The 20,890-nt window shown below is 34.0% G+C and overlaps 1 protein-coding gene across 2 annotated transcripts; it reads left to right on the forward strand.

Moving 5' to 3' along the window:
* Window positions 1-218: 218 nt before the first annotated feature.
* On the forward strand, window positions 219-4,285 carry LOC116188422 (E3 ubiquitin-protein ligase KEG). 2 transcript variants are annotated; one of them, XM_031517772.1, is made up of 5 exons: window positions 219-374; window positions 1,403-1,776; window positions 1,889-1,980; window positions 2,180-2,656; window positions 3,150-4,285. In XM_031517772.1, the coding sequence occupies exons 2-5, from the start codon at window positions 1,411-1,413 to the stop codon at window positions 4,072-4,074; spliced, it is 1,860 nt and encodes a 619-aa protein (XP_031373632.1). In that variant the 5' UTR covers window positions 219-374; window positions 1,403-1,410; the 3' UTR covers window positions 4,075-4,285. The 2 variants fall into 2 exon arrangements, with proteins under 2 accessions (XP_031373632.1, XP_031373631.1); XM_031517771.1 differs by lacking the exon at window positions 219-374 and adding an exon at window positions 560-596.
* Window positions 4,286-20,890: the final 16,605 nt, after the last annotated feature.

The following is a 20,890-nucleotide window of genomic DNA, read 5'->3' on the forward strand; positions in this document are numbered from 1 at the left end:
TGATGAATGGAACTATAATTTCTAAATTGGCTTTTATATATATATATATATAGATAAATTATCAAAACGCCTTAGGTTGATAACAATTTTGAGTACAAGCAACAAATATGATATATTTTGTTTTCGTGCGTAAATAATTGTAAAAAATAAAAATCCCTTTAATTAACACAAGAAAAAAGAAAAGAAAAAAACAAAAAAAAATAGTAATTTAAGTATCTTTTGCTTCATTTCTTCGGTAGAGGCCAGACGCAGACGCTGGAGAGAGTATCTTCTCCTCCTCCATCATCAGCAGCTCCCAGACAGAAGGAATCTCTGGTTCTCTGCGAATTTCCCAGCTCCGCGAACAAAGGCGCTCTCTTCCCACCATCCCCAAGGTACCCACTGATCTCTCTCCTCGCCCCTTTGAAACCCTTCAATCAATTCTCGTTTCTCGACTTCTGGGGCGATCAAAGTTGGCACCTTTTCCACTTGACTATGTGATTTCTTTTTTTCTTTTTTCCCTTGGGGATTTTCGTTTCATAATCTGCGTTCACTTCTCAATTTGATCTGCTATTTCTCCTCAAAGTCTGTTGGGATGCCGAGAGACCTGCGGAGAGGTTAGTGGGGGCGGAGAACACTGACCGTTCAACTTCACTTTAGTTTGCTGATATGATTCCCGTGTTTGATTTATGTGTATATTCGCTCCGTACTGTTAGTTCAGATCTTTGGGGCTTTATAGTTTTCTCGGGGACTTACGAAAACGACCTTTCACTTCCCTGGGATAGTTTTTGATGCATAGTCCGCTGAAGTTTGCCATACTGGGGAGTGGAAAACTGGTTTTTTTGCAATCTCATGTTTCAGTTTAGGAAAAATCAGATGACCGGATAAAAAGTATGACTCGATGCGCATGATATGGTTTTTGCTGGTGATTTTGCCATTGAATCATCCAATCAAGTTTTTGGAGCGGAAATATTTTTCACCCGAAATGTTAGATCAAGTTTCTCTTGCTGGCATGTTAAGCTGTTATGTGGTGAAAGCTTATATTTTTGATTTTCTTAGAAACTTTTGTCTTCACAAAATAATCCATGAAATTCACGGCAGGTTTGTAGGATTCTTTGTTTTTATTTTTTGGTTGGAAGACAGTGACTATGATTCGTCAATGAAATTTTTCGGTTTCTTTGTTTTGCAATCATTTTGGTTATGAATCTTTTGGTTACAAAGGTATTTTTGAAAATGGAATGCCTGTGTGACGCGGAAGGAGGAAATTGCTCCGGTAGACGATCCTATGATTTCCTTTTGATGAATTGTTCAGTTTTTCAAATTGTATAGATCTTGCAGCATAAGATATATATATGAATTGTTTCCACCACGTTGCGATTGAGATGTCTTATATTTGTTTGTTAAATTCTGACTCTTAATTCAGGACGAGTCATGGCTGGAAAAGTTGTTGCTCCGGAATCGTCTGGTGCTTTTGAGTATGAGCTATTTGAGGGTGACGCGGACAATCTACGAACCGTGGTGGCTGCTTCGAATCATTCAACTTCGTGGATTGACCCTGCAACGCTCAAGCTTAGGCACAGGATTGGACGGGGCCTATTTGGAGATGTTTATTTAGCAACTCGCCACCAGTCTGATAAAGATTATGAACAGTTCCATGAAGTTATTGTCAAGATGCTACGCCCTGTTAAGGAGGATTGTTTCAGGACTGTGTTGGACAGGTTTGATAATGTTTTCGCGAAGTGTCAAGGTGTGGGAGGCATTTGTTTATTGCATGGAGTATCAATTATACGCGGAAGAGTGAGTTTTTGAGACCTCCTCTTTTTGGTTTTATTTAACACTGCTCGAAAAACACTATTGCTATAGGCTATCGTTGGCTTGGTAAGAAATTTTTGTTCCTGCTTGTTCGCAGATTTGCTTTGTTATGAAGTTCTATGAGGGATCAATCGGTGACAAGATGGCCCGCCTTAAAGGAGGCAAGCTTTCACTTACTGATGTTTTGAGGTGAGGTACTGGTAAACACACAGCTAGTAATCTAGCATACACTTTACAGGAGCTTTTCATAATTCCTTCTCTCCCGATGACCTTGTGCTAATATTCCATTAGTACCCTTAGCTGGAGAGTGGGAGCAACACTCTGGAGCTTTTGTCAAATCTACTCAATTTCTTCTCACAGCAACTTAAATCTATTCGTGTTTATGCAGGTATGGCCTCTCTTTGGCTGAGGGAATATCGGAGCTCCACTCGAAAGGTGTCCTAATCCTTAATCTCAAGCCCTGCAACTTCTTATTGGACGAGAACGACCAAGCCTTTTTAGGAGATATTGGAATCCCATTCCTTTTGCTTGGAGTTCTGTCACCGAGTTCCGATACTATGACTCACACCCTTGGAACACCGAGCTACATGGCCCCTGAACAGTGGCAACCTGAGATAATGGGCCCTGTTTCTTTAGAGACTGACTCATGGGGATTTGGGTGTAGTATTGTGGAGATGTTGATGGGCCGTCCTCCTTGGCTCGGGATGTCTGTTGATGAGATAAATAACTCTGTTGTGAGAAAGCAAGAAAAGCCGGGAATCCCTAGTGGCCTTCCTCCCCCTGTTGAGAATGTTCTCCTTGGATGTTTTGAGTATGATTTCAGGAGCAGGCCTCTCATGAAGGACATCATACAGGCATTCAAAAGGTAACTTTCCCAGGAGAAATTCATCACTAGAATGCTTTTCTTTAAGTCGGTGCTTAATACGGGGTTTGAACAAAATCACCGGTTCAAGTATTTGATAAGTAAGATGAGAATTGGATCAGAATCAGATTTGAATGTGGCTAATTTCAGAAAAACTTGTTTGAGGTCAGATTTCTTGATGAGACCTTATTGGAGAAATGAATGAGCATACTGAGAGAGCCTTCATGTTCTTCCTGAAAAATGGTCGACTCCGAATTTCTGCTGTTCAGTAATAATGATCTGTGGGGATGAACATAGAGACCTTGATACTATATTATTGCAGTGACTCTAAAAGAGCTTGCCTAAGAACTATACTCTCGAGAATCGACATTTACAAATAAATTTGTGAAGTATCTCAAATCTGATCAAGTGATCTGCAAAAGTATGATTTAGTTGATTATCATTCTACTTCTCATTCTACTGCCACTTACTAATGTATTTGCAACAAATTGTCCAGTGTTTTGAATGGGGACTACAGCGTTGCTAGACGAAGAGCTATTGAAGATGCAGCTGGTGATCTTGGATACACTGAGTGGTTCCTCTCGAAGGATCATCTCATTGTGGGCGACACAGTCCGTTCTAGAAAGGCCCTGAACTCCTGCAGAGCTGGTAACATGGAAATACCTGAAGGGGTGATTGTGGGACAAGACCAGAATGGATCCGCACTTGTCCGGGTCCATGGAATCCATGACCCGGTGCGGGTCCACATGCTGAGGCTTGAGCGGGTTAGCCATGGGCTTGCCTCTGGAGACTGCGTCCGCCTGAAGGAGGAGGTCATGGACAAGGAAAAAACCAAGCACTCCCCCGTTGGGATCCTCCACTCGATTGATCGAGATGGATCTGTGACTGTCGGATTCATTGGGATGGAGACCCTATGGAAGGGAAATTCATCTCATCTTCAGATGGCAGAGGCTTACAGCGTGGGCCAATTCGTGAGGCCAAAACCCGGTATTCTGAGCCTGCGCTTCCAGTGGGCCCGAAGGCGTGACGGGGAATGGGCCACAGGCCGGATCTTGCGTGTCTACCCCAATGGGTCTCTACTCGTGAAATTTCCTGGGCTACTGATGTTTGGGGCCGAGGAGGACACTTTTGTGGCCGACCCTTCTGAGGTCGAGCTTGTGTCGTTTCATAACTCTCCGGGGATTGTCAAAAAGTACAGACACCTTGAGGACTTCCACTGGGTTGTGAGGCCCGCTATGATCGCTCTCAGCCTCTTTGCGACTATAAAATTCGGGTCATTCGTTCTGGGCCGGTCAAAGAGGAGGCCACCACATGGAAAAGAATCTCAGACAGAGGCTCAGAGCCAACAGAGACCCGTCATTGAAGCGGTTGTAGAAGCTGCCAATGGGCCTGGTTGGCTTCCCCGACAATTGCGATTCTGATGTTCTGACAAGGATCAGAGCTGCTGCACATCAGGTTTAAGTCGAATGTTATTAATAGATTAGCAGAACATTGGCCGATGTTGAATGAATTGATTCTGCACAGGTTGTGATTGATTGTTCACTTTCGTTGCAAGCAGATAATATATTGTTGTCCGGGTAAATATTGTAAATATTTGAACTTTATGATTACAAAGTACTTTCTCCTTCCAAATAGCGAGAAATTCAGCCTGAATGAGGTCGAGGAGGAGGTTGAGAAAGGCCTTCACGTTTTTTACAACCCTCGCCCCGGTCTTACTTGGCCGAGCTTGGCACTGATGAGGGTTCTTCCGGTCTGGAGACAAGCTGTGGGCAGTAACGGCAGTTGTTGGGATGGCGGGGTAAGCACCTCTATCGGATGCAATCTGCTCGAAATCCACCTTGGTCCAGATTTAACCAACAATCCGTTAGACTGAGTTTCTACTGCACGTGCCTTCATTGTCGATTTTAACGGGAATGTTACCGGGACCGACGCGGTTTCGGTATTTTCTTTTTCCTTAATTTCCCCTTCATTTTCTCCCTTTGAAGTTTGCACTGCCCTATTATAACTATCGAGGCCTCGGCTTGTTATTTAGTAGGGAGGACTTCTGACGAATATGGGCCTCGAGACCAATCTGATATGAAAAGCCCAACCTCCCTTTGGATTGCAATTACAGGACGCGTAATCTACTCAAATAAACTCGGCTTGTTGCTTTTCTAGATCCTTGAAAAGAATTAAAATATATCGTTTGAATATTTTCATCCGCTGCCCAAAAGTTCAAACTGATAAAATATGACCTTTATAAACTCGTGGTTGCCTACTTAATATTTTCATAAGGGAATCCTAACTCTCAATATTCATCTTTACATGACAGTTTGATATGCACTTGGATTGGATTGACATGATGCACTTTGATTGATCTCGAAATTAGGCATGGCGTGATACGAGCATACAGGACGCATAACCTACCCCAACACCACTTATTAGATCGGGATAATTTGGTTTTGGAGTTGGGATCAATTCAACTTCGCTCTAGCCGCTAGAGACAAAATAAGTAATATTAGATAGAAGAATTTATTATTAAAAAATTAGTGTGATAATAGTTATGAAAAATTAGATGTGAAAATTTATTATTAAATGAGAGAAAAAAGTAAAAAAGTATTCATCATGCATGTGTGTGTATATATATATGGATGTAAATATATGTAGATAATTTATTATAAAAAATTAATTGTAATAATGAATAATGTTACAAAAATATAGATGTGAGAATTATTATTAAACAGAAGAAAATAATAAAAAATTATTATATTGTTGAATTGATGGAAGAATAGAATGGAGCAAAATAATATTTTGAAATCATAGACTACTCAAAATTTTTAATTGAGCTATAAGTGTTTGAGCTCAAATCATTTCAAAAATTTAAGCTGATAAAATGACGACTCCCACCATATATATATATATATATATATATATATATTCAGAGATTTCTTTTCAATATTCCTAGAATCGTCAATCAATGCTTTTGAAACAATTTATTTATTTTGGTTCCGAAGAGGATATTCAAAAGAAAAAGGAAAAAGCCCACCCACAGGCTGTGACCTTGGATAAAAAAAATGGGAACGGGACTACCTTTACTAAAGTTGGGGATTTTTAATTAGAAACAAAATAAGAGTTATTGCAAAATTCTATGACTTAAGATCTTTTGGGACCGTAGGATCAATGAGAGACCTATCATCCGATGCCCGAAGGTGTTGACGGATTCCCAAGGCCATGGATTGGAGAACTTTTTGTAAGATAGAATATATTTTATTTGATCGATCAAACTTCAGCTTATTTTTTTTTCTCTTTTACTTGCCTTATCTGATTAGACAACACATTTAAAGATATGAGGATATTCGAAAGACCCTTTATTGTTTTTTTTTCTTTTTATTTGAGTTTTCATAAGGTTAGATGAGAATAAGTGGCCAACTCGAGGGTTTCTATTTTAAGGGTCAGAAAGGGACAAAAAAATATCAAAAAAAAAAATTCCAATCTAATCCAACAAAATCCAAACCTCGGACTCATGTCTTGCCTTTATTTTTTAATAAACATAGAAAAGGAAATTATCGACAAATGAAAGTCATGGAAAGAGATGATGATGACGACCCTCTCGAAATTTAATAAGTTCGATATCATCCTAGAGTATGACTTATCATGAGCTTGACGATTGGATAAACACGTCAAAACCTTAATCATGCCAAAAATCTGATCATAGATTTAGTGCTTGATATTGCTGAGTCAGGTTAGTAGATATGATAAGTTGATCTAATATAACATATTCAATGCATCTTCGCCAAATGATGCATTGACGACAATAATCAACGTTATTAGGTCGACTTAGACCTTTCTTAATCTTTATAGGATTACTAAATAGATTAGCTTTTATTAGCGCATGATTAATCCATAGAAATATAATTGAACTTATGTGGGCCCATATCTAATCGTTATAACTATGTCATTATATCATATGGAGATCTGAGTGGATATGTCCAAATCTGGAGGTTCCAGGGTTCTAGACATGTAAAATTTTGCATCTTTTGTCTCTTTAAGTAAGAAGACTATGATCGAATGAATTACTTCCCGATCTATAATGATTGAGCTCTAAAAGTGAAAGAAAAGTCCATTTCATCAGTACTTTGTCTTGAAACTACCGGACCTCATCTTTGATTATCAGATATCGAAGGCAAAAAAAAAGATATCACTTTGCCTGTATTAGATCCTTAAAACTCATATCGAGATTCGTGCAAACAGTTCGTCTCGTTTAATGATGCACGAAGAAGATTGAACTCGGTGATGATGGTGATGACGATGATGATAAGTGAAAATGACAATAAGTGAGGGTCTTAATCCAACACAATCTAGTGGATAAACCAACATTTACATTGAAAGCCGAAACATATCCAAATATATATAATAAAGCTTTCACCCCAAAAAATAAATAATAATAATAAATATTTTACAGTTGAGCTGTCTACACACACATATATATGTATATAGTACGTATGTGTATATATATATACACACAGATTTATATATATACCCAATAATAAAAAGTTGCGGGGTAAGAGATTTTATTTTAGTTGAGGTTAGGTGAAACTGAGATGGGACTCTATAAAGGTAAGCCCATAATAATAATTTTTCATAAGAAGTGGTCCAAATCTTTCCATAGGATGCTCTGAACTTTTGCTTAGTGGGCCTAAACCCAAGAATGATTTTATTTTCCTTTTTTAATTAAATGCTCTGCGTATAAAGGTTTCCAGTTCCCTTCTTCACCCACAAGTTTCAAAAATCTCTGCCACTGGTCCATAATAAAGGATGATTTTTTCCTTTTTCTTTATAAATTTTTATTATGGGGTTTTTGGATTTCACCTCATTAATTAGAGCAGTCCTTATGAACAATTTGCTAGCCCATAAGAATTTATAAGTCTAATCATACTGATTGTATTGGTGGACCAATAAAAAATTATCCTATTTTGTTATAGAGAGTGATTTTCTTTTAAGGAAAAAAAATCGTTCTCAATCTTTGATTTTTTGCCGTTTTTATCCCAAATCTTTATTTTTGGTCGTTAGCATCCTCAATCTTTTGATCTTCTATCAGTTTAAGGCCGCAATCCATTTTCTTAATAAAAACATATTTTTCTGTTCAAAAATAATTTCTACAATAATTATAATTTTTGAAAATTTTAAAATACAAAAGAATTTAAAGACTAAAAAGAGAGATAGGAGTTTTCAAAGAAAGAGAGCCGGTAATTCCAATGTTGGGGGCCTTTCCTTCCGGTGACTCCTAAGGGAGGTCACCGAAGGCCTCCTACACCTTTGGAAACCTCCTTCAGGGAGGCAATTCTTGGCGGAAAGGCTCCACCAACAATTTGCCATCTTTTTATATTTTTTAAAATTTAGATTTTTTTTGTATATTTTGAACATTTTTAAAATTATAATATTTTAAAAAAAATTGTTTTCAATGGAAAAATGAATGACGTGATTAAAGTGGAAAAAAAAGTCAAAATTTGAGGATGAGAATAAAAAAATTTAAATATCAAAACGAAAATAATTACACTAAAGATTAAGTATTACAAAATGTATTTTCTTCTTTCATTTTTTTTTCCTCATTTGCATTATTTTTGCTCTACATGATATGAAACGACTTTATCTGGCACATGTATTAATGGGCATCGAAAACAAAAAGAAACCATTTTAACCACAAAAAAAAAAGACTAACAATATCTAATTGAAGATTGTACATTTTTTTTTAATGAAAAAATATTGTACATCAAACATCCAAGACTTTGGAACGTTGTAATTGGGAAGGAAGTTTGTGGGAATCGCAGTTAATAATATTATTTATTTTATTACAAAAATTTATTTTTTATTTTAGTTTATTTTATATAATTCTTATGGTTAGACTTTTCTTTAATAATAATTAAAATTTCATTTATTACTCAGAATTGTAAGATGGAAACATGTGCAAGCAAATTACAAGGAAATAAAATACGAGAGGAAAAAAAAACCAAAAAGATTGGCGCGAAATATTGCAGTTAATTCTTTTGAAGCCTTGAATTAAATTTTCTGGCCATCACATGGATCTAAACTTAGAATGATCAGTTCTATAAATATCCACTGTGTGTATATATTTCAGAAAGTGAATAAAGTAAGTAACGCGTGTGTATGCACTTTGTTTTCAAGCACATCGAGAAGAACTAGAAAAACTGTGAAAGTTGAATATCTATATTAACCTAATGAAAAATACAAAAAGGCTTTTTTTTTCATTTGGGACTTTAGAGTTTCTTCAACAACGAAATACAAATAGAATAATAATTGCAATTCGAGTTTTGAATGGGAATGAAGTGGAGTTTAACTTTATTTCACTCCAACTATAAATAACAGAGGTGGAGCCACTAAGGTTCCAGGGGCAATTGCCCCCTTGACTTTTCCAATTTTAATGATTTTACCTACAAATTTGTAAAAATCTTAGGTTGCGTTTGGTTTCATAATAGGATTTTAAAATCAGATTTTGATTTTGATTTTGAGTGGAATAAATGAGCCCCACTCTTTGACTTTGTATGAGTTATGTTGTTTTGTTGTGGAAAAAAGTGGTATAAATGGGGCCCACTCTTTGATTTTGTATGAGTTATTTTGTTTTGTAATGGATAGAGTTAAGTTAGAATTGTGATTTTAAAATTGCATCCACAATCCAAACAGGCCTTTAGCTTTTACCCCCAAATAAAACACCAATGCCCCCCTAAATTATTTTATTATTTGACTTTTGTCCCAAAATTTTCTTATAAATCATACTAATATTTAGAAACTTTTAATTTGCCCCACCTGAATATTTTTTTTGGCTTCGCCCCTAGTAAATAATTATATTTATTTAGAGTTGTAATGATTCTATTGTTAAATTATGGAAAAAAATGAGAAAAAGTAATGAATAGTTGAGGGAAAGTCATGATTATGTTATTGATTGAAATGTAATGAATGATTGAGATAATTTAACATTAAAATTGAATTGAATAGTAGTTAAGATAAAAAAAATTGAATAAAAATGAAAAAAGTAATAATTGTATTGTTAAATTAAATATAAATAGAGTTAAAGTGAAGTAAAATTAAAAAAATTACTCACTTGCTAAATAAGGCATTTACTTGAATTGGAAGGTAATGAAGGAAAGGGAAAAGAATTTGTATAAAAAAAATTATCATTTTAAATTTGAAATACTCATGCGTGAACGATCAAGATTCATCTTTCATTTAAGGCACTTGACAATATGATGGAATGGATATTTCGTGGTGTACATATTAGATTTACATCGCCTCTACTTCCTTCTATGATTGGGCGTTTGAGGTTGACCTTGCGGGTGGGTGGTTCTTCTCGTATAATAATAATAATAATAATAATAATAATAATAAGGTACGGAAGATCTTTGGATGATCTAACACAATGTTGGTTTTGACGGCTGAGATCTCCTGATAGGTCCGTTGTGGACCCACACAACAGCAACATCGTCTAGACAAGGATCAAAATCCAAAATTAAAAAAGGACAGGCGTGGATAATACATAAACAGATTTTTATTTTTTATTTTAAGATATGAATGGGGGTCTTAATAATATAGTTATCATGTTTTTTGTATAGTACTTCCCCTCGCGTGCACGGGAACAGTAAATATTTTGCCTGTCCCATGGGTCCTCATAAACGGGCCGTCTAAGAAAAGCGGGATTATATATAGTGATATTGTATACTACTCAAAATCAAGAGATTTCTAGTTCAATTTATCAACAAAATTCTTGATTTTTTTTTCAGTCCATCACTACTTCAGATTAAGCCGGTGAATGCCTTAATCACCAAGAGATTCTTCTATGATTCTATCTCACTACATGACATGAGAAAATATCGATTAAATTGCAATAAATAAAATAATTAGTGCTAATCAATTAATTAATTGTGATAAGTATTCTTAATTGAAATAATTTTATTAGTTCTTTTTCACCACATCATTATGTGGAATGACTATTTAAAATTTTCTCCTTAACCACCATTACCATTCTCTTCCTAATTTGATTTCCCTCTCTAATCTTTTTTTATTAATTTCCTACAAGAAAATAAAAATTTAAATAAAACATTAGATAAATAAAAGAGCATTAGTGTTTCAACGCTTTAATTTAAAAAAAAAGATTAAAAGAGCAAGCAGTCTTACTGATAAATATTAAACTTAAAATCTCTTAGTTCATAATCAATTAAGTGTGTCATTGCAATATGCTCTATTCCTCTCGTTATTCCCCTTTTAGATTGAGAAAAATGGATGACTCGAGAGAGATATAAGAGGGAAAGGACTCTTTTTTTTTTTTTTGGAATTCTTCTAGACATCGAATCTGCTATCCTCGATTTCTCTCAATTGCACTTTATTTTTCTTCAAATTCAAACAAAGGGCATATTGATTTGGCCATAGTGACTCGATGTCTTTGCTATCTCTGCAAACAATGACATCAGTGGCCTCGAAGGCCACTTGAACATTTGAGTTTTTACTCGCTCCGGCAAATAAATTACCACAACTTACAATAACTTTACAATACTATATGTTATTCCGAAAAATACTTAATAATTTACTCGTGATTTTGGGCAATCGAGTTATTTTCGAAATTACATAAGCACCCCTCCTATATATGGACGCGCGCATGATCAAAGCATGAGAGATTTGTTTCTGTTATTTTGGCAAGGGGTGGTATAATTTAGGTTGTATTTAGTTTTAATATTGAGTTGAGTTGAGTTTTGATTTTAATTAATTTATAATGATTGTGTTGTTAAATTACGAGAAAACGTGTGAAAAAGTAATGAATAGTCGAGAGAAAGTAACGGTTCTATCGTTGAATTGTGGAAAAAGTAATGAATTGTCGAGAATAAGTAATGATTGTATTGTTAAATTGTTGATAAAGTAATGAATAGTTGAGAAAATTTAATATTTAAAATTAAATTGAATAGTTATAAAAATTTAAAAAATTTAAAAATAATAATTGTATTATTAAATTAAAAATAAATAAAAATAGAGTCGACTAGAATTAAAAAAAATTTATAATACTAAACGGGACATTGCTTTCTCTCTTTGTTTTTCTTTGCGGAAAATTCGCAAAGGGATGACGCAATTCGTGATCTAATGTGGGCCCCGGACAATAAAGTTATTAAATATTATCTGTCAGCAACATCAAAATGGACAGCAATATCGTATGTGTGGGTTGGCCAACCGAGTGCACGTGTCCGACGCATAAGACAGCACAGTCTGCTGTTAGATCGCCATCAATCTGCCACGTGTGTGGCCGTCCTTCTGACTCAGGTGGAAATAATTGCCACGTCATTAAAGCGCACAAAGTGGGGACCACCTGTGGGTAAATATATTTTCTTACTTTTGGCCAAATAAATATATTTTTTCCTTCTTTAATATGAATTTGTTTTTCGAAATTTCACGAACGACATGCTCAGTGTACTTGTTTTTCTTCTTTTTTTGTCTGAGATACTATATATATATATATATATATATATACACACACACTGGCTAATGAAAACAAAATCCTGAAAAAATATGGTGATTTATGTTGACTTTTGCAGCAGCAAAGTATTTATTCAGATTACTAATCCAGAAAATGTTCTTGATTGATATCCTCATTATAAATATAGTAAATAACAATATTTTTTTATAATTCAGTATAATAATATTATATGAAAAATATTTTCATAAAAAATATAAAAATTTCACCACTTTTCATGTATTATACAAAAATACTAAATAATTAATAAAGAGAAATGGGTATCCCATTAGATATCGATCATGTGATTTCTAAATTGATAGACAACGGCGTGTTCTACTACGCTATTCCCCTTTTTTTTGTTATTGTTGCCTTTGATCAGTATCATTAGGACACATGTTAATTGATTAAAATTTACTCGTTCAAAAGTGGATTATTATCTTCATATTTATGAATAATAAACTACACTAGCGTCATGTCTCCGACGACAAGGTTTTTTAAGCACTAGATATTGCATGACATATATAACAAGTCAATAATTAGTCAATATATATCAATAAATTGGGGGTGTAAGTAGAGAACCTACCTGCAAACCGAAAAAATGACCCTACTTGACCCGCAAAAGCCTAATGTTTGGACCCGTATTTGAAATTTGGGTCGTTTTGTATCTTTAAAAAAGAAAAAAAAAACCTTTATTCTCGAGCTTCAACGACCCAAAAGAACCCGATAGGGCCCGATCCAATCGAAAATTAATAATTATATATTTTAATTTATTATTAATGTATAATATATGTAACATTTTTATATGATAATTTATAGCAATATTTGTAAAGGGTAAAATAGAACTTGTTTCATTCTACTATCAACTCCCAGTCCGACCCCAAAACCTCCCATGCTTCCATCATCCCTCTCATTGGCAATGTGGAACGGAGCCTCCATCTCCTTGGTGTTTGTCTCCAAGTCGAAGGCTCATTGAACATTGTTTTCTCTTATTTTTTGGACTTGAATTTCAGTTGATTTATGAACTCGTACTAATATATACTTCGCATTTTATAGTTGGGAATGTGATGAATTTTATTTTTTGTTTATTTTTTATTTTGAATTCATAGTTTCTCTTTTTCAATTAGGAGGAAACAAATCATTCAAAAAACCGACACCGTTAGTGATTGGTTTTTCCTCTCTCCAAATGATTTTCGGGTGGTTTTTACGCTAGAAAATATAATCCAAAAAAATTGATGCCCAAAAACAGCAACAATAAATTGACCACCCACCCATTTTCGCCCAAGCACCAAAGTTACTAATATATGAGTTTAAAAAAAAGATCTTCATTGAGTCCCGCGACATATGTCACGCGATGTATCCATTTCATATGCCTTTGTTGGTCTCACACATATACTTTTGGCAACAACTATTTTGGGAAGTAACTTCTCCCATCTTATAATTATTGGAATTTTTCTTCTTCACATTTTATTAATTGGGAATTATTGAGATTTAGAATTCCACATAAAAATGTTAATAGGAATTAAATGAGTTTATATAAGATCGGATTATATAACCAATCCGCTCGAGTTTTTAGGTTGAAGATGGGCCTAATCACTTATAGGTCTAATAATATTTTACAGGCACCATATTAAATGACCAAATCGGTATATAACTTTCGCCGGACAAAAAATGGGGCAAGAGCCCCAAAAAGGAAAATGAAATTAATAAAAACAAATACGGGATATAGAGACACAATAATATCAGTATATAATTTTGATTGGAGCTTTACTTACATTACTACAAATTGGGGGAAATTTTATTAATATAACGTTCAATTTCCGAAAATGCTCTTCATCTAAAGAGTTGTAATTATACTACTATAAATGGGTCAGCGATAATTGTAAGAAAGAGACATAACAATGGCATATCAGATTTTGTTGATGATCGGACTCTATTACCATTGAAAAGCTCATCCTTTTTTTTCTTATAGGCATCCCTTACATTCCTTATTTACTACTAGTAGGTATTTTTTTCTTTTTCTTTTTTTTTGCAAGTAGTTATGTCGAGAACAAAACTTCTTAGAACTCAATATATTATTATATGAAATATATTGATACTCAGAGCTAATTCTGCATCGAGAAAATTCAATTTGGTCTTGAAATAAATTGACGAAACTATGCTTAAAAAGGACACCATATGTCATTACAATCAATATCATTTTGAGTGGCATAGCTCATAGGAAATTAAAAACAAATGTAAAATATCAAAAGAGAGTGTAACGTAGTGGCTCGCGTCCACGTTTGTTGATCTAGAGGTCATAGCCTAGTGGGACTACAATCAATACCATTTTGAGTGGCATAGCTCATAAGAAAATAAAAAGAAATGAAAAAAAATCAAAAGAGAGTGTAGCGTAGTGGCTCCTCTATGCTTGTTGATCTAGAAATCACGGACTCGATACCTTGTGAAACTACACGTATTCTTTTATTAATTATTTAGAATTTCTCTTTTATTATATTATATCTTGAACTTCCTTTGTAAACCTTAAAAAAAAATCGGAGTTTAAAATTTTTTCGTGATATTATGAGTTGTCCTGATTCTATAGATTGAGGCTTGATTCTATAGATTGACATTAATCCCCATTCAATCCATTGATTTGCTCCGAGTAATAACATATATTTTGCCAATCAATACACCTCAGTGTTTCTTAGATTTTTTTTTTATGCATCTCGCATTTCGAAAACTTAATGGGTACCGACTAATCTAATTCGAGCTGGATCAATTAATTACGAGATGAAACTCTCCCAGTATTAATTTTTTACAATGACAAATTTTGAACCTGACACTCTATTCACTGATAACAATCGTCGAAATAGATCAATTTTTTTTTTTAAAGATTTTATTTATGCATGCAATCTATCTATGTGGTTTGATTAGCTCAGAAACAGATAAAAGTACCCCTTTTAATATCGTTTTCGCTATACATATCGTGTTTTGTTTCCACCGGCCGAAGATCGCCATCGTTTTAAGTTTCAACTGATCATGGGCCCACACATAAAAAACTCAAAAACCTCAAAGGTGGGGACCACATCCGGATATATTTTGAAATCTCCTGCAACATTGATTCTCTTTCTGGGCAATCAGCGGCCGTCTGATTTACCCTTATAGGACAAAAAATACCCCTAGCCCTCGTTTGTCTCGACAACCTATGAGAGGAAATCTACAGTGAAATCCTCCTCGGATTGATGGAAATAAGCGAGGGAAAAAAAGAAGAAAATCTCATCTTTCCATTTGAATTCTCTCCTTTTTACTATTTCGTCCCCGAAGTTCTCACCTCAACAACCGACCCCATCTCCTTGGACTTTGGATTGGCGTCAAGTTGCTTCTGGATATGCTAGTTTTTTCGTGCTGCACGAATGTATTTCTCTTATGCGAAAGCCATCCAACTTGCTATTTGAGAGTTGCTACAGCAGCTGATCACCTTGACCGATGAGTCCAAAGTGGTAATTATATGTGATTGGATAATATCCAGAGAGTTAGAGGATATTCTTTCAAAAAAAATTGGATAAAAATTCAAATTTTATCATTTAATCTTTATCATAATATTGATTTGTTGAGTATGTTAACAACGTGAAAGAAATGGTTTGATCCTCTTATTTTTATTTCTCAAACCAAGAGATCCGTGAATCGGGATCCTAATGCTTATAGATACAGATGATTCAATGGGAGCAAGAATTTTCGGGAACATAAATTGAGATTTTTTTTCATATTATATAATATTCTATTAGTATCACATACTATAAGTTTTCATTTAATCAACAAGTCTGGAAAGAGCATAATTCGGGATAAGTATAGTGCAGTAACACTTGCTCTTGACTCTTTTCTTTATCTACTAAGCTTATCTTCTTTGTAATTGGCAGGAGGTCGAGATCGAGACATCGGAGTTCACTGCTACGTGCATTTAGCCTAGGTGTTTGTTGCTTTTTTTCTTTCTTATGTAGTGGAGAATCTCTTAAATATTTCTTGATTTTGTAATTTTTGTTGAGCATTCAGTATACTTTTTTGAGTAAGCCTTCTTTGTTTATGGAGTTCAATTATATTCTACTTAACTTCACTTTATTTTTCTCTCAATTCAACAACATAATCATATTTTTTTATTTAATAATAAATACTCACACGTACTTTTTCTCAATTAGCATTACAATCTCATTTAAATATATACATTAATATTTGGAATATAGTAGAGTTAGACTTCACTCTATTACTAAACTTCACCTTTATTAGTATCAAGAGAGAAAAAAAAAGAGAGTAAAATTTAGATCTAACTTTGACTTTTACTTTTTTATCGAATAGATATATTTTATGAATAGGTATAATATTGTATTCTCACCATTTGCTCTCATATTTTAAGGAGAGAATCAACAAAATCTTTTTTTATCTTTTGATGTTTGTTTAAAAAGGAAAGCTTAATCCTGCTGGTGTACACTTTGGACTTCAAATTTCTCAAATCTCGCCTTGCAAATCGTCCAATAACAAAAGGATCACCTCAAATCCCTCGTTTTCCAATGTATAAGTAGCTAAGATGTCATGACCATATTCTATAATATTTTATAATTTCAAATCTTACAATTTTTTATCTAATCATCAAGTTTACGATTGCTCTTTACTCTTTTTTCTTTATCTACTAAGCCTATCTTCCTTGTTATCGGCGGAAAAGCATAATCTAGATATAACTTTGACTCTACTTTTTTATTCATTACACGTATAATGCTTGGAATACACATATAAGTTAATGAAAGGAAGGTCTAATATCACATTCTCACCATTTGCCTTCATATGGATAGAGAGAATCAACAAAATCTTTTCCTCTTGTAAAATGTTTGTTAAGCCTGATCCTATTGGTCCATACTTTCGACCTCGAATTTATCAAATCATGCCTTGCAAATTGCCGAACAAGAAAAGAAACACCTCAAATCCGTCTTTTTGTTTTCCAATGTGCATTGGGTTTGAGACACATACATGCCTTAACAGAGCAAATTCAGGGGCTAAACTGAGACAGGAGGAAAAGTTCAGCGATCGAATCGAATATAATTGAAGTTACACCCAAATCAGCGGCCATATATGCCAGCAGGAGCATCACCAGCGTAAGCCAGACCGTAGGATTTCTGGGATGTGGGGTAAGGGCCGTCGGATTAGAGGGGATCAAGGGAGGGTGCATGCTGGTTAATATGGGACAAGTGCTAGCTGGTCTTAACAAAATTAAGGAGACTGATGAAACATCGGAATCTTCCCTTTTAGATAAGTGTGTTTTATGTTATGCAGAAGAAGTCAGAGATCTTCTTCTTCCTTTGAGAAGGAATTGCTGTCGATTCTTCACCCGCGCGTGGTAAACGAAAAACACGCATGGCTTTTTTTTTAAAAAAAAACTTCTCCTTTATTTAAAAAAAAAAAAGAGAGAGAGTAAAAATCCACGAAATAATATATTTCTGAACATTCGTTCGTGCATAGCTTTACGAGGTGAATTGTTTATTCAGATTGCATATCCGGAGTTTTCAAGATAAGCGGAATCAGTCAATCAATATAAATATACAAAAACTTAATGTTGCGTTTGGTTTCATAGTAAAATTTTAAAATCAGATTTTGATTTTGAAAAAGTGTGGTATAAATGGAGCTCATCATTTGACTTTGTATGAGTTATGTTATTTTGTTGTGGAAAAAAGTGGTATAAATGAGGTTCACTCTTTGACTTTGTATGAGTTATTTTGTTTTGTAGTGAGTAGAGTTAAGTTAGAATTGTGATTCTAAAATAACATTATGAAACCAAACAAGGCCTTAAGAGTGTAAGCAGAATCACTACAACAATTTTTTAGATAATTATTCTATTAAACAATTAAACACATTATTCAAAAATAATTGTCCTGATAAATAAATAACTTGTCAAATCCCTTCTTTTTTCTTTTTTTTTTTAAGAAGAGCAGAGGAAGGGGAAAAAATAGTCACAGCCAGGTCAAAACTGGCATATATATAATTAATTGGCCAAAAAAAAGCGATGATATATTACATTTGCTAATAAAATAGTAAATTAATAATAACTGAAATGTGTATTATGTACTATGTAAATGAGAAGCTCAAACAGTGAGGACGCCATCGACTAGTCTATTCTATACATATATATATATAAGCAAAAATATATAGAGTCCCTAAAGTCGTATTTAAAATCCCAACTTATTATCAAATCTTGAAAATTCACAACTCCTGGTGTAATGTTTTTTCACGCTCCCTGTACATCTATGATATTTTTGGTACTCAAACAATTAATTTAAAATAATTAATTGCATTCATGATGATTTCAATGAGTCAAGGATATTGACATATCACAATTTAAGATGGAAAAAGAAGATAACACAAGGACTAATAAATATTACCTTCACGACTAAGTTTACAAATAATGACTTTTCGATTAAAATAAAAAAAGATAAAAATGTATTTTCTTGACACACAAATCAATGAATTCCATTTCTGCCTCTTCCAATGCGTGGCCTCTTCCCTCCAAGTTTAAATTCACTCTGCCTCCACACATTATGCTTCAACGAAGTACGTCTCTCTCTACGTGTTTCTGTTTCTCTGTTTTTGGTTTTTATGATATTTGCTTAGATTTTCAGTAGTGTTTTCTATCCGATTGGTTAACAGAGAGAGGGAGTGGAGTTTGGTTCTTTTGATCAATTCATGCTATTTATCTCTTGGTCACGAATGCTTTGAAAAAACAATGCAGGAGTCGGAGTCGAAGGAGCAGCATCTTTTTGAAGGCCAGTCTTTGTAAGCTCTCTTTATCTCTCTCTCTCTCTCCCCACTTTTTGACTCTCTCTCAAACTCTTTAGCTCTGTGGAATTCATCCCATGGTTTGAAGTCCACATTCTTACTGAAGAATATGTGTTATTGCTCTTCAATTTACACAACCTTAGACAAATTGGCCACAAAAAAAAACCTTTGAAAAAAAATTGATGGTCAGCCCAGCAACTTTACATTTGCATAGTTAAATTCATTAAGAATTGGTTTGTTTTCGAGCAAATTTTCTAATAGAAAGTCATGCTAATGAAAACCAAGTGCTTAGTATGATTGACCGTTAAACTCTATGGAATTCACACTAATTGTTTCTGACCAAATTAAGTCGAATCAAGATATGAGTGATCAAACTGAACATAGTACCAGAAGTCGAGGAAATCGTGGAGAAAGAACATAGATTCGGAGCGCAGGAGCCAACCTTCCTCCTCCCTCATATCCCATACTAACATGCACTGACATCATTCCGAATAAGAGAAGCCAGGATTCTCGAAGTAGACGTTGTAGGAATTAAAAGAGAAGAAGTAGATGAATACGTTGGGATGATGTGTGGGGCTCTAACCTCTAGTACTTGCAGAGCTATTGGTTTTAATCATCATCATATTTTTCGATGTGAACAATGATATTCGAAAGTTCAATTGGAACCCGACTAATCTGGTATAATATGATCGGCCCACTAAGGAGTAAAGTTCTCTCGGTTTTAATTTTCTACATTCAAACCCGAGACTTTCTTAAGTGAAATAAGTGTCGAATCACTTGAACTAACTCACGTTGGTCTTTAATCATCATTATTGTTCTTATTGCGTTTTCGTCAATTTGCTTTTCTTTTTATCATATTTAATATTTAAAGTAAATTTTCATGTGCAAGGGTATTATATGTGACGAGCTTGTGGCTCCAATTCAGTTGTAGTTAACGATGTTAGTATCAGATGGACACAAATAGAAAGGATCTGAACGTACAAACAAAAATTGTTCAAAAGAACAAAGAAACAAACCAAATTATAATTATAAAACTATAATTATATGCTTTTTCTTAAATAAAATATAAAGTATGTAAATATATTCTTTTTAAACCTATGTTTCAATGAATTGTTAAAATTTTTATAATCGTAAGCAATCGTGCAATGCGGGGACTTCAGCACTAGTTTAATGTAAGAAGTGACAATCTAAGTATAGTTATACTTTCTTAATAAAATTCTTGAAATGCTGAATCACAAAATTTGCGTTGATTAATTACATATGAGAAATTTATCCATTATTAATGCTCATAGCATGTGTTTCAAGGATATATATATATATATATACGCCTAGGATCGATTGGTTCTTCGTGATTTTTCTAAACATACTGTTCAACACTAAGGTGGTGTTTGATAAATTAAATATTTTAAAATTGAGTACTTAATTAGTTAAGAAAATAAATTTATAAAAAAATAGATAAATGATAACAATGGTGATATGTTTTAGAAAGAGAATGGACATTGATAAGACTAATTTTATTAAGCCAAATATTTTTACTTAGAAAATGGACATCGGTAAGACTAATTTTATTAAGCTAAATATTTTTACTTACCTCATTAAATAGTTTTTGATTAATAATTAAATAATATAAAGCTCCATTTTTCATCTTTCCCTCTTTCGCTTATTCATTTTTCCTAGCTAACTTTTAAACACTTTTATTGATTAAGTTGGAATAAATTCACCCTAAATTTCAATAGGTTTGTCGGGCAGCACTGCCTCCACGTTACTACTCTCAAGCCAGCACTGGGAATATATCTTCGTAAGGGACAATTTATTTTAATGTGCCCGCGTCAATTGGATGCATGACACGCATTTGTTACTCTGATTCACATTTAATTTTTTCCCCATATTTTGAAGCGTCCAAGCAATACTCGAGTTCAAGTGGAGGTTTGAAGGACATGCGTCCTTCAAAT

Source organism: Punica granatum, chromosome 8, assembly GCF_007655135.1.
Source record: "Punica granatum isolate Tunisia-2019 chromosome 8, ASM765513v2, whole genome shotgun sequence".
NCBI classification, from domain to species: Eukaryota; Viridiplantae; Streptophyta; class Magnoliopsida; order Myrtales; family Lythraceae; genus Punica; species Punica granatum.